Genomic DNA, 13297 nt, shown 5'->3' with positions numbered 1-13297 from the left:
TGTTGTCATTTCTTCATAGTTTGAGGATATGAAGGTGAACTTCCACATGGAGAGGCTGTCTGTGTCCATCAAAGACAACAAGGACAAAAATGAGATCATTAAGCTGACAGTGGGAGAGCTCAAGTCCACGCTCACACAGAGACCTGGAGCACAGGCCATCAAGTTCGTCATAACTTTGTTTTTTGGGGGGGTTCTCCATGGCTTTCATAGTATTAATACTGTTTAAAGAGCTTGAAGTCTAGTGCAAATGCAAGATTTTCATTTAATTTGAAACTTCAAATTTGAAACAAGCATTTCTTTTTGTGTTCACTATAAATTTAATAGAAAACCTATGAATAAAATATTTTAAGACAACACTGCGACTAGCAAAATATAACTAGAACCGTTAGTAGCAGTTTTTGATTTGGTTTTGGTCGATTAAAAAACAAGACTCCCCATTAAAAGCAAATTCCTGTTGGGGAATTTTGTTTCCACATATCAGACTGCAGAGTCTACTACAAAGTAGCAGCCTTGTAGCTAGTCTTTTATTTGTTCACCTGGGTGGATACTTGACAAATTAATGCCACTGTTTACTTACGGTATATCTTCTCCTTAGAAACATGGCATGGGAGAACTGACAATTTGTTTCCTTTCCTCTTTTAATCAGACTCACGGCCCAGCTTAGTTTGTTCGAGGTCACAGGCCTGGCCAGTAACCGGCCTGCACCAATCCTCCTTTCATCAAGGAAGGCAGCCACTGGAGCAGGAACCCCGCTGCTTTGCATCCTGTTTGAGACCAACCCACTGGATGAGAAAGCAAATCAGCGACTTCATGTGGAATCACAACCCCTGGAAATCATCTATGATGCAGTTAGTGGTGTCTGTCAGGGTGCATGTATAATGAAAAATGGGGGAAAAAAACATGAAAGGGTTACATATCAAATGTATTCTTTGCTTGTGTGTCTGTGCAGATAACCGTGAACAGCATGTCAGCATTCTTCATGCCTCCTGACGACCTGCAGCTGGATGAGCTCACCAACGCAACCCTGATGAAACTGGAGCAGTTTAGAGACCGAACAGCCACTGGTCAGTTGCACATACACATACAAACATGTACAAACGTGTACAAATATTTACTGTCTTACCAGGGGTTGATTTCAAGCCTGGTCTCAACTCTCTGATGGGCAAATGTACATTCCTCAGTGTTTCACTGGGCTATTTTCATTTTTCCACATGCTCACACACAGCCTGCATGTCTCAGCCACCGAGTTAGTTGGATTGTGGTGTTCCTGTTTATTTTCTTGAGACTGATTGTTTCCTGAGATTGTTTGCTGAAGCTTTTTTTTTTTTTCTAATTGCACGATTCACTTCAGCTCATTTGGGGTAGTTCAGCGAGGCTCTATGGTCTTGGTAGTATATCATACCACAATTTAGGGATGAACATTTGAAAGTGTTTTCATCAATGGCTTTTACTTAAGTTATCAACAGATCTGCTGCTAACGTCTTGGTGCCAGACACCACAGGGCACCTTCAGAGGTCTTGTCATTGCCTTCACAGGTCGCTGCTGTTTTGGTGACACATAAAGGACCAACAGCATATTAACTAAAGGTGGTCAGAATGTTTTGGCTGTGAGGGCAGTTACAATAAGAAAGCATTTCTTTTTCATGATTATTGTCTCAGTAGGAAATTTACAAAATGTACAAAGCAAATCAAATATTTAGTATATTCTTGATAATATTTCTGTTGTGACTACTGTGCTGTTCAGTGTTGAACTTCTATTAAGATTTGTTTTATCGTCATCATTAACCAAATAAAAATGATTCTTGTTATGTCATGAAAGTACTGAAGATGATGACAAAGCTGATCTATTGTTTGTTTGTATCTTGTGGCTACAGTTGATAAGTTCATGACATTTTGTTTTGTAGGGCTAATGTATGTGATCGAAACACAGAAAATTCTCGACCTGAATGTGAACTTGATGGCGTCCTACGTCATCATTCCACAGACTGGTTTTTACAATGGCACCCAGAACATCCTACTGTTGGATCTTGGACATTTTCAGGTTAGAAAGTGCAAAGCTTGACACTGTGTTGAAAATCCTATCCACACAAAGTTGTGCCAAAATTATTTTTTGTTGTTTTCCAATGGCTTCATTTAAATGTTTTAGAGATAGTAACAAAGTTTGAAACTATTAATTTGTAACGTAAGAACATGTTGTCTTTTCAGATGTCCAGTCAAAGCAGGAAGCATCTGCCTCAGCTGTCAGTGTGCGCCAGCAACATTGAAGACATCATGTCGATGGCATATGACAGCTTTGACATACAGCTTAGCAGCCTGCAGTTCCTTTATAGCAAACCAGGTAAACACACAAGAGCATACTGCGTCCACGGTTAAAGGTTGAAATGATATTGTCTCAAAGCCTTGAAAATGCTTGGTATTAATGGAAGGCTTTCATCATACATGTATATTGCATATTGTGTGTGTGTGTGTGTGTGTGTGTGTGTGTGTGTGTGTGTGTGTGTGTGTGTGTGTGTGTGTGTGTATATGAGTGTGTGAAATAAACAGAAATGTAAAACATTACCTGCATTTGATAGACGGTGACTGGAAAATGGCCCGTAAGCAGAAACGGTCACCGCTCCACATCCTAGAGCCAGTGGATCTAAAAATGGATTTCTGCCGGGCGATGGTTGTCAAAGACTCCCGCATGGCAAAGTAAGTGTGTTGTTCTTTCATCATCATTTTGGGAATTAAATTATTATGGTTTTAGTCTTTTAGCTTTTTCCATTGATGAACAGAATCAGACAGACAAACCACACAGTTGAGTAAACAACTAGTTAAACACAGTGACCTCCCAGTTTCTCCAGTTTATTTGGAGACACAAATTAAAGGTCATAGGTTTGTGTGTGCAACTTTGTGTTTCCAAGTTTGCGTATGTGTTCCAGGTATAAGATGTCTGGAGAGCTTCCTCTGCTGTCTCTTCGTATTTCTGATGATAAACTTCGAAGTGTTCTGGAGCTGGTAGAAAGTATCCCACTGCCTGAGAGCAGACCTGCTGCACGCGGCCCATCCTCCACTTCAAAGGCAAGAACAGCACGACTTTCCCTGGATGGCCCTGTCCACATTTTGTGTGGATCAGAAAAAATTAGTGAAAGGGAATAACAAAAAAACTGTTTTGGGAAAAATCTGGAAAGCAAATAAATTGCTGTTGAAATTAGAGAATAGAGAAATAAAATAAGATGAATATCCACTGATGAAGGCACTCTACTTTAATAAGAACACTATCAGATTTTAATACATTCACTGAGTTAATAAGCTATTGCTGTGGCTCATGTGTTGGTGTTATTTCCTCCACAGACAAAGCAGTCGTTCACACCCCAGCTCACTCCCAGAAGACCCCTGAACTTAGCTGATCAGCGCTCCTCACTCATTTTCGAGTCATGTGAGACCATCAGCATCACCTCTTTGGGTGAGACAACACATGTTCATGCTGTACACAAATACTGTCTCTAGCCATGTTCCTCTTGTTCTGCATTTGTCATGCTGCCACACATATGCAGTCATTACACTAAATACCTTGTAACGGACGGATGGATGATTGCATGTTTTTTTGTCTTTGTCCCCCCTCAGGGTCAGAGGAAGATTTGTTCTACGATGCTCCCAGCTCTCCCATCGGTGATCGACCATTCTTCCCAGACAATCCCATGCCGCTGCGCTACGCAGACTTGCACAAAAGAAAAAGTCTGATCAAGGAAGAATCTCAGAAGAACATGACTGACTTCATCATGAAGTTTGAAATCAGTGAGGTACAGAGAGATCTGTGACAAACATAGTCATTTCCATTATTATAATATGTTTCTCTTGTCCCTCTCATCTGTGTGCTCTCTCTGTCTTCTTTGGTCATCTAGTTTTCCGTTCAGTTGTGTCGCCTGTCTGGGGATCAGGAGGTCACAGTGCTCCACTTGGACATAGAGGGTCTGGGCACTGAGTTGAAAGTACGGACCTTTGACATGACATCAAATACATACCTTCGAGAGATCTGCCTCAAGTGTCCTGAATACATGGGTGAGTAGATGTTAGCAGAGCTGTGTGTCACTGTCACCTCACTTCAAGAGACTTTCTTCATAATTCAAATTTTGGATAAATTATGTGATTACCAGCATTCTAATAAACAATTGTGGTTTAATGTCAGACGAGTCTTGGCTGCAGTTTTTATTTATTATGTTTTCATTGTTGCCTACGTGTGTAGATTCTGAAGACAAGCAGGTTCAGCTGATAACCACTCTGGACAACACAGAGGTTGACTTGCTCACCCTGGAGTACATCAAAGTACGTGTGATACCATACATTCAAATAGACCTGTTTCAGATCAATTTATCTACAGTAATTGACACAAACTGTCAGTGCGCTGGATGATTATTTTCCAAATGATTGTAAATGGCTTTCTAATTAAGATTGCGTTATCTTTTTTAGGCTGATAAGAATGGCCCAGAGTTCAAGTCTCTACACAACAATACAGAGCAGCTCATCAAGGTGAGGGAAGTGTTGATTAACTAGTAACAAACATCTAGATTCTTCTATGTTATTCTTTACTGCTGTTTGAATAGGTTTGAAAATGTGTAGCATGTTTATGCAGGTTTCACTATTAACTATTCAATGCTATTAGATTTTGGTGGTGGGTCAAAGATAAAGGTCACTGTGACCTCCATAAAACACTTTTTGGCCTGTTGAATGTAATATCTAAAGACCGCCTTGGGGGAATTTCTTCAGATTTGGCACAAACATTCACTTGAGTTTAAGGATGAAATTATTACATTTTTGTGTGCAAAAGTCAAAGTTCAAGGTCACTCTGACTTCACGAAAGTCGTTTTTGGCCACAAGTCGCGAATTCATCACTAATTATGACACAATTTAACACTTGTAATGTCTAATAGGATAAAATGATGTTGTGATGACATTTTATATCCAAATGATCAAAGGTCAACTTCAACATTGTAATGTTCTGCAAAAACACCACTGGTCATTTTTTAGTGCTGTAACTCAGGAAGGGAGATTGTGACGATATTTCCTGTAACTTGGCTGCTTGGTGGAGGTGGAAATTGTAGTATTATTCTTTTAAGATTTTATTATTTTAACGTTTTAACATTGTATTTCCCATCAGGTGACCTTTTCATCCCTGGATGTTCATCTGCATACAGAGGCTCTCCTCAATACCATGAACTTCCTCAACAAACTCCTTCCTGAATCCACTAAGAAGGAGGGAGGGCCGGAGGAACTCCCTACTATCCCTGAGGAGGACGAAGCAGAGGCAGAGAGGGAGGGGGAGAAGAAAGAGGAAGCTACTGTAACCAAGAAAAGAAGTAACTGATTCTTATAAACCCTTTCATTAAATTTCACATTCCAAAGCCCTCATTCCTCTGTCTGTAATTACTCACCTTCTCTTTCTCGTCACCTCTTTTGTCACAGGTTCAAGGAGTACAAAGTTTGCTGATGTGGTGACTCTGCATATCAGAGCTGATCTGCGATGTCTGAAGGTTTTCATTCGAGGACAGAAAGCCAGGATCTCTGAGATTAGTATTGAGGGTATGGAAATGTAGTGACATGTCCCTCTCCATGACCCAGAAGATGTTAAATTCAGTCTGTCTCCATTGCATTTTTGTGGATATTGATTGGGTTTTCACTGTTTCATCAATCATAAATGGTCTTGCACACTGTGTCCAACTGGTGCCTCCCGTAACAAGCTTGCCTAAAGTTCTTTATTTAAAGTTGTCTTATGATGCAAGTATGCCGCTAAGTGGGAAATGCACACTGCTTACTCAGTGTCTCACTTTCTCAACCATCCAGGTCTGGTTTCTCAGGTTCTGATGCGGAAGAAGGAGATGGAGGTTCTGGCCAACCTGAAGAACATTGTGATCCTAGACTGCGACAAAGACGCCTTTTACAAGAAGGTACAATCACCAAGTGACCAGTTGTTTTGGGAAGATATAAATGTTGACCACTCAGCATAGGTCACTCTAGCCAAGAAAAGTAGCTGACTGGTGATGCTGACTCCTCTGTCCCCTTCCCTGCTGTATCTAAACTGACCAAACGAGTGACCATGAACAAAAATATGGATCTGATAATTTTATTCTGCTACACTGTGTCTCATTTCTTAGGCGGTATCTATAGCAGATAAGGAGGTGTTTGACTTCCGCATGGTGAACTATACAGATGCAACAGAAGGAGACGCATATTTGGACATGTCTAAAGTCGACACCTCTGTCTCACTGACGGTGGGATGCATCCAGGTCATCTTCCTCAACAAGTTTGTCTCTTCTATATTGGTAAGAATCCTATATTCTGACATAATTTAAACTGTTTTTTAAAAGATTTAGTTCACTTTTAAGGGATCATTGTGGTATTTCAATGTCTTCTATAAGGTAAAACCCAAGCTCAGAAAATGTAAAAAGTAAAATTCAATATGAAATACATACTAACTTACATATAATCTTACTTTTTCTAATGATATCTACATATACATTTTTCCTTGTTCCCATTTTTTTCTGTATTCCAGCCCCATCTCCTATTATTATATTTCTCCCTTACACTCAGTTGTTTTCCATTCTTTCTCTCTCTCAGGCGTTCATCAATAACTTCCAGGAGGCCAAAGAGGCCTTGGCTGAGGCGACAGCCCAGGCTGCAGAAAAGGCAGCGTCAGGTGTGAAGGAGCTGGCAGAGCGAAGTACTCGAATTGCTCTGAACGTCCACTTCAATGCACCTGTCATCTTCCTCCCCCAGTCCTCTTCTTCCTCCAATGTCATTGTAGCTGACCTTGGTCTGCTGTCTGTCAAGAACCGTTTTTCCAAGCAGCCATGCACAAGTGATGCTAAGATCCCGCCTGTTGTGGATATAATGACTGTGAGACTGACTGACCTCAAGATGTTCCGGTCAGAGTCAACTCGTTTTTAGCATTCATGGTTACAAAATGAACTAAATTAAATGTTTGTGGGATTGATTAGGATTTACAATAATCTGATATTCTCTTGATAACTTCTGTTATGACTGTTGTGTTGTTTCTGGTTCCAGGACCACGTACATAAATGAAAGGTTTCAGGGAGAGACCCAACTGCTAAAGCCAGTCAGCCTGGACTTGGAAATCCAGAGAAATCTTTCTTCCAACTGGTACCACAGCATACCTGACATAGAGATCACTGCTCATCTAAAGCCCATGACTGTAAGTGTGTGATTTACCACAATGTGGTGGTCTTTATCAGCTATATTTTCATTTGTGCATTTTATATCATTCCAACTCTTTTTTTATTTCATTGGACGTTTTATAGAGGACTCATATTGAATTAATCATTAACAGACTTACAAATTAAGCTATATTATAATTTATATATCTGCCTTACAGTGAGAATCTAAATTAAAAACTGTTTTCACAAGTATAGTTGTATAATATCCGGTGTCTACTCCCGATAGCTGATCCTCAGCCAGGATGACATGATAGTGGTCCTGAGGACTCTGAGTGAGAACCTGTCAGAGAAGTCTGATGCTGTTCCACCTCCAGCTTCTCTACCCACCACTGAGCCCTCCTCTGACTCGGTATCCAACAAAGAGTCCCAGGGCTCTGGAACCACTGGACCACCCAGTAGTAAGGAGTTGTGCTTGCGCTTGTTTGTGTTCATGTGCGTATAGTGGTTCTAATATTAGACATCATGAAAACCCTAGAAAGCTTATGAAAGCTTATGAAATCTGAAAATGTGTTCTCCTTGACTGGAAATATTTAACCTTTGTAACCAAAACACAATAGATGTTTTAAACCTGTGCTCTGTGCTGTGATGACTTCCTTGTAGGTAACACAGTGGTGATAGCTGCTGTTGTGGAGACCCAGAAAAACAGCAAGCTGAAGAGCACACTCAAGTTGGACTTCAAGTTTGACTCCATGACACTGGTCGTGTACAGCCCTAATGGGAATGAGGTAATACAAAAACACATACACAAAGACACACACAGGAAGTCAAGCATAAGTGATGACTATATTATATAGAATGAGGCTTGATCATCTTCATTTTGCGTGACTTGTGTATCTAACACAGGTTGTATGTCGTTCTACAGATACAGCTGTTGGACTCGCATGATGAGCAGCTGAAGCTGGCAGAGTTTACCCTGGGCACCATCTCCACCTCCGTCCACATGTTCTCCGACAGCTCCATGAAGGCCTCAGTCCGACTTTCTGCCTGCCTTCTTGATGACAAGAGACCCAGAATCAAGATGGTCACGCCAAGGTAGAAAATACACACCTGGCTCTACAACACCACCCTTGGTCCAAGTCTGGCAGTGGGACCTTTGTTAGCCTCCTCCCTCATTTGCTCCATTACTCGACTGTCTACTGAAAATAGAATTCAAACCCTTAACAGCAAACAGTAAACCAGCTTGAATGTCAACATACTCTGACACCTTAATTAATTAATGGTAACAAACAGCAGTTAGGTGTCTTTAGCTGGGGATGCTATTATTATATGTTGCTCCACTGATCAGGGCTATTTAAGAAGAGGTGTTAACATTGGCTTATCCTCTTATTCTTCATGAAGAGCACTTTTATGTTCTCTCCCAGGATGATGGCGATGCGTCCAGGTGCAGAACAGAACATGATGGTGGAGGTGAACTATCGTCAGACCCGTGAAAGCACCACGTTGGACACAGTGGTGCAGGATGTGTACTTGTGTGCCAGCATGGAGTTCCTGCTCACTGTGGCAGACATCTTTCTCAAGGCCACCCAGCAGGGTTTTGCTCAAGTGCCACAACATAAGAGCAGTACTGGAGCAGGAGAAAAAAAGAACATGAACTCCTCTGTCACATCCAAAGAGTCCGGTGAGTTAACTGTTATTAGTTTTAATTTAGTTAGATGACAGTATATTCCAAAGTGATATATAATAATTTAATCTGCAAGTTTTCTTAATCAGACACAGAACAAGAATTATGTCTTTGTTTTTCTTTGGATCTTTTTTGTGTCTATGGTAGCATAATATTGTAATACTGTGAATTATAAGTGTAAGTTATAAATGTGAGTAGAGTTAAAGAAGAACTGAATTAAGCCATAATTTGCACCCTGATGTCATATGATCTGAACTGATGTTCTCCTCTGATTCTCTCTGCTGCTGTCAGCTGCCCCTCCAGCCGTGGTGACAAAGACAGAGATGAATGTTGTGGTGCGTAACCCAGAGATTGTGTTTGTGGCCGACCTGACGCGTGCCGACGCCCCCGCCCTGGTGATGACCACGCAGTGTGAACTTATAATGAAAAGTGGGGCAGAGAGATCACAGATGACTGCTGTTATCAAGGACCTCAAGGTTTGTATCATTATAATGTAACAATGAAAAAGCAGATTATTAGTACTGCTTTTGTATGAGACTGTGCTCTACGAATAAAGTTGACTTGATTTAACAGGACTCTTAAAAAGATGCAACGATAACCAATATAAAAAAAATCTTTTTTGGATTATGGTTGTTATTGTAGGTAGTGGCGTGTCCCTTCTTGAGAGAGAAGAGGAGGAACAATGTGACCACAGTGCTGCAGCCATGTCAGGTGTTCTTTCAGAGTACTCAGTCCCCAACCACACCTCAGGCTATGGAGGTCTCCATCAATGCTCTCACACTGAAGGTGGGTGTTTTGTTATTATTAAACATGCTGAAGACAGGAATTAAATCAATGAAATGAGGGATTAAATTGTTCCATCTAGACGTGGATGTTAAAATGCCTTAATGTGTGCTGTCTTACTGTCTTTCCAGGTATCTCCAATCATCATCAACACAGTGATCACCATCCAGTCGGCACTGACTCCCACAGCGGAGACCCCTGAGGAGCTGGATAGTCCTGTTCCCATTGATCTCTGGGAGAAACGGGGCTGGAAGGAGCTCAAACTTTGGTTCCTAGAGGAGGAGGGGGACGAAGACACAAGGTCACTGGTCCCACTGATACCACAAGGAGAGTCATTACAGGTATTTGACTCAACTGATGTATGCTATAATGTAGTAATTTTTATGTATTAAATTTCGTGCCTTTTATATCACAAACCTCCTGATCTCTTTTTCAATCCTTTATTTTGTATTTTATAAAGAATATACAGAATAAAGGTATTCCAGATTCATGTATAAGAACAGGGTGTGTCATTTCATTGGCTGTCCATCACTGCAGGTTACCATCAAATCAATATGTCTGACTCTGGAAGCTGGTGTGGGACATCGCACCATCCCCATGCTTCTGGCCAAGTCCTCCTTCCATGGAGACGTCACAAACTGGTCGACACTCATTAACTTACACAGCGAGCTCGACCTGGAGGTAATACACACAACCACAAATGTGTATACAGTGTATGATTTACATAATATTGGCCTCCGGCTCTGATAGTGTTTGGTCCATTCAAAGATAAAGTTGACACATATTCTTTGCTTTCACTCATATTTCCGCCTGTTATCCTTTGCTGCTGTAGCTTGTTGAACCTTTATTGTGTTTTGCTTTTAGGTTCACTATTACAATGAAGAAATGGGAGTATGGGAACCGCTGCTGGAGCCATTAGAAGATGATACAAAAGACGGTTTCAGACCATGGAGACTTGAACTGAAGGTACTGATAGACGTAAACACACACACGCACACACCAATACACATATCATATATATACTATAATATATATATAATATATCTACTCAACTGAATGCATAACCCCAATTCTTACCTAACCTAAACCTAATTTTAACCCTTACTTTAATGTACACACACACCTACATTTCTGACTTTTTACTATCCTTTAACCAGATGAAGAAGAAGCCAGTGAAGTACACATTTTTGTCAGATGAAGTGGATTACAATGTTCCAGACTATAAGACGGTTATCGTCATCAGCAGTAAAGACCAGCTCAACATCATGCTCTCCAAATGTGGACTGGCCATGCTGGGTAACCTGGGCACGGTAAGACAAGGGCTCATTTTAGCAGGAAGTCTTAAGGTTGAACGGCCATTCGTAATGTTCATGTTCTTGCCTTTCCCCCAGGCATTTGCAGAGGCTGCCAAACAGACAGCTGAGTGCTTCCAAAAGGACGAAGCTCCGTTCGTGGTGAAAAACCGCCTGGGCCTGCCAGTGTCTGTCCGCCACAGCGAGATGTTTTCTCCTATCAGCCGGCAAAGCACTAACTGGACTGTGGAGCTGCAGGATGGGGAAACCCTCGGGATGGACTATACAACCACAACAGACTCCGACCAGTTCTCAGCCATGATCTCCTTGAGTGGAAAGGACTACTACATACAGCCTAGTAAGTTAACCTGTGTACACAATATACTTTATATGCACATGCTAAAGAAAAAACTAGTGATTATGTTCTCTGACAAATGTCGTCATCTATCCCCCCTCTCTCCTCTCTGTTTCTTGTCGGTTTTCTAATATGTAATGTAAGAAAAATGGAAAAGTAAAATAATTAAGGTCAAACATATGAATGCTCTCATTTTCTCTTTCCTCTCCAGCTCCGGTGGGCCACACCTCAGCCAGTGTGATCCCCCTGATCAAGGTGGGCAGAGGAATGTACAGCGTAATGCACAAAGACTCAGGAGTCACTCGTTTCCTGGTTTGTCAGATTTACTCTGTGGAGGGCAGCAAGTACATCAAGATCCGCTCACCTTTCCAGGTACTTCACTGATTATTATCTTTATTAATTACATTATTATTAATAACATATAAATCAGACTTTCCTGTCAACAACCACTACTGGATGTTTTCTGGACTTCATCTTTTAAGCTAAATGTATAAATGTCAAGTAGCTGGGTGGTTCCCATACATCGAGACATTTGTCTTTTCAAAATGAATAATTTTAAGAACCAGTTTACAGATCAAACTGAAATACAACTGTTATTAACTGTTTTCCTCTTCTTTCATGCAGATCATCAATCATTTCACAATACCATTCAAAGTTTTTGAAGGATCAACATGTCTGGGTACAGCGCTCCCTACTGAGGAGTTCTGTGTGCCTCTGGATTCATATAGGTAAAGGCAAACGCCTCCGCACACGCACGCACACGCACAGGGTACACATTCCTTCACCCATATCTGGTCTCTGCTGCCCCCCTCAGGTCTGAGCTGAGCCTTCAGCCGATAACAGAGGACGACACTGACGCTCAGGCTGCTGAGTTTGAGTGCTCAGAGGGCTTCAGTTACGAAGACGTCAGCAACAAGCAGCCTGAGACACACCTCCAGCAGACGTGCCGTCGCCGTGGAGACCAGGGTGGTGTGATGATGATCAACATTGTGCCATTAAGGGATGCTGTGACATTCAAACACACCGGAGGTATTGGGGAGAACTTCGATGTGCCCTTTGTACTTCACCTGTGGCCTTCCATCCTGCTACGCAACCTACTGCCTTACCCCATCGCCTACAACCTAAAGGTAGAGTCTGACTGATAATCACTAAGAAAACTCAGGTGGGCCATTTTAGATTTAGATTAGATTAGATTAACTTTATTAATCCCACAACTGGGAAATTCATTTACCACAGCAGAAAAATAAACATCTATAGAATAAACATCTATGGAAATATACATTAAAAATACACCAAATATACACTAATAAATACAATATACACAATACACACGATATGTACATGAAAAAGTGCAAGTTTGCACATGGTCAGGGAGAGCAGGAGTTGTGGAGTCTGACAGCTGCTGGAATGAAGGCCCTGCGGAACCTCTCCTTCTTACAGCGAGGATGTAAAAGTCTGCTGCTGAAGACGCTACTCAGAGACCCTACAGTGTCATGCAGCGGGTGAGAGTTATTGTTCATGATGGATGTCAGCTTAGCTAACATCCTCCTGTCACCTACTTCCTCAATGGAGTCTAGGGGGCAGCCCAGGACAGAGCTCGCTTTCCGGATCAGTTTGTTGAGCCTCTGCCTATCCCTGTCAGTGCTGCCCCCTCTCCAGCAGACCACAGCGAAGTAGATGGCTGAGGCCACCACAGAGTTGTAGAAGGTCCTGAGGAGAGCCCCACACACGCCAAAGGACCTCAGTCTCCTCAGCAGGTGAAGGCGACTCTGACCCTTCTTGTAGAGAGCGTGGGTGTTGGTGAACCAGTCCAGTTTGTTGTTCAGGTGAACCCCCAGGAACTTGTAGTTCTCCACCACCTCGATGTCCAGTCCCTGGATGTTCACTGGTGTGAAGTGGGATGTCTTCCGCCTGGGGTTCACAATCATCTCCTTTGTTTTGCTGGCATTAAGCTGAAGCTGGTTGATCTTGCACCAGCTGACAAAGTCCCTGATGACTGTCCTGTATTCCAGTTCATTTCCCTCCGAAACACACCC

The 13297-nt window shown here is 41.9% G+C and overlaps 1 protein-coding gene across 3 annotated transcripts in view; it reads left to right on the top strand.

Annotated features, from left to right (window-relative positions):
• The window catches only part of vps13a (vacuolar protein sorting 13 homolog A), a 37837-nt gene that overhangs the window by 7799 nt on the left and 16741 nt on the right, over positions 1-13297 (top strand). For all 3 annotated transcript variants that reach the window (XM_023403297.2, XM_023403296.2, XM_023403298.2), the window contains exons 17-48: positions 20-162; positions 647-848; positions 950-1064; positions 1904-2040; positions 2205-2337; positions 2573-2690; positions 2921-3059; positions 3333-3444; positions 3606-3781; positions 3884-4040; positions 4225-4304; positions 4449-4508; positions 5137-5335; positions 5442-5558; positions 5820-5923; positions 6131-6298; positions 6594-6901; positions 7041-7188; positions 7437-7608; positions 7811-7935; positions 8073-8242; positions 8572-8828; positions 9123-9307; positions 9474-9617; positions 9746-9955; positions 10152-10295; positions 10479-10580; positions 10772-10924; positions 11006-11264; positions 11473-11633; positions 11886-11989; positions 12076-12388. In XM_023403297.2, the coding sequence (XP_023259065.1) occupies positions 20-162; positions 647-848; positions 950-1064; positions 1904-2040; positions 2205-2337; positions 2573-2690; positions 2921-3059; positions 3333-3444; positions 3606-3781; positions 3884-4040; positions 4225-4304; positions 4449-4508; positions 5137-5335; positions 5442-5558; positions 5820-5923; positions 6131-6298; positions 6594-6901; positions 7041-7188; positions 7437-7608; positions 7811-7935; positions 8073-8242; positions 8572-8828; positions 9123-9307; positions 9474-9617; positions 9746-9955; positions 10152-10295; positions 10479-10580; positions 10772-10924; positions 11006-11264; positions 11473-11633; positions 11886-11989; positions 12076-12388 (5115 nt within the window). The remainder of the gene's footprint in view (positions 1-19; positions 163-646; positions 849-949; positions 1065-1903; positions 2041-2204; positions 2338-2572; positions 2691-2920; positions 3060-3332; positions 3445-3605; positions 3782-3883; positions 4041-4224; positions 4305-4448; positions 4509-5136; positions 5336-5441; positions 5559-5819; positions 5924-6130; positions 6299-6593; positions 6902-7040; positions 7189-7436; positions 7609-7810; positions 7936-8072; positions 8243-8571; positions 8829-9122; positions 9308-9473; positions 9618-9745; positions 9956-10151; positions 10296-10478; positions 10581-10771; positions 10925-11005; positions 11265-11472; positions 11634-11885; positions 11990-12075; positions 12389-13297) is intronic.

The sequence above is a fragment of the Seriola lalandi genome, unplaced genomic scaffold, assembly GCF_002814215.2.
Source record: "Seriola lalandi dorsalis isolate HSWRI2012SDOR001 ecotype SW California unplaced genomic scaffold, Sedor1 jcf7180002054110, whole genome shotgun sequence".
Lineage (NCBI taxonomy): Eukaryota > Metazoa > Chordata > Actinopteri > Carangiformes > Carangidae > Seriola > Seriola lalandi.
The sequence above is the reverse complement of the archived record's forward strand: the minus strand, read 5'-3'. Positions and strand labels throughout refer to the sequence as shown.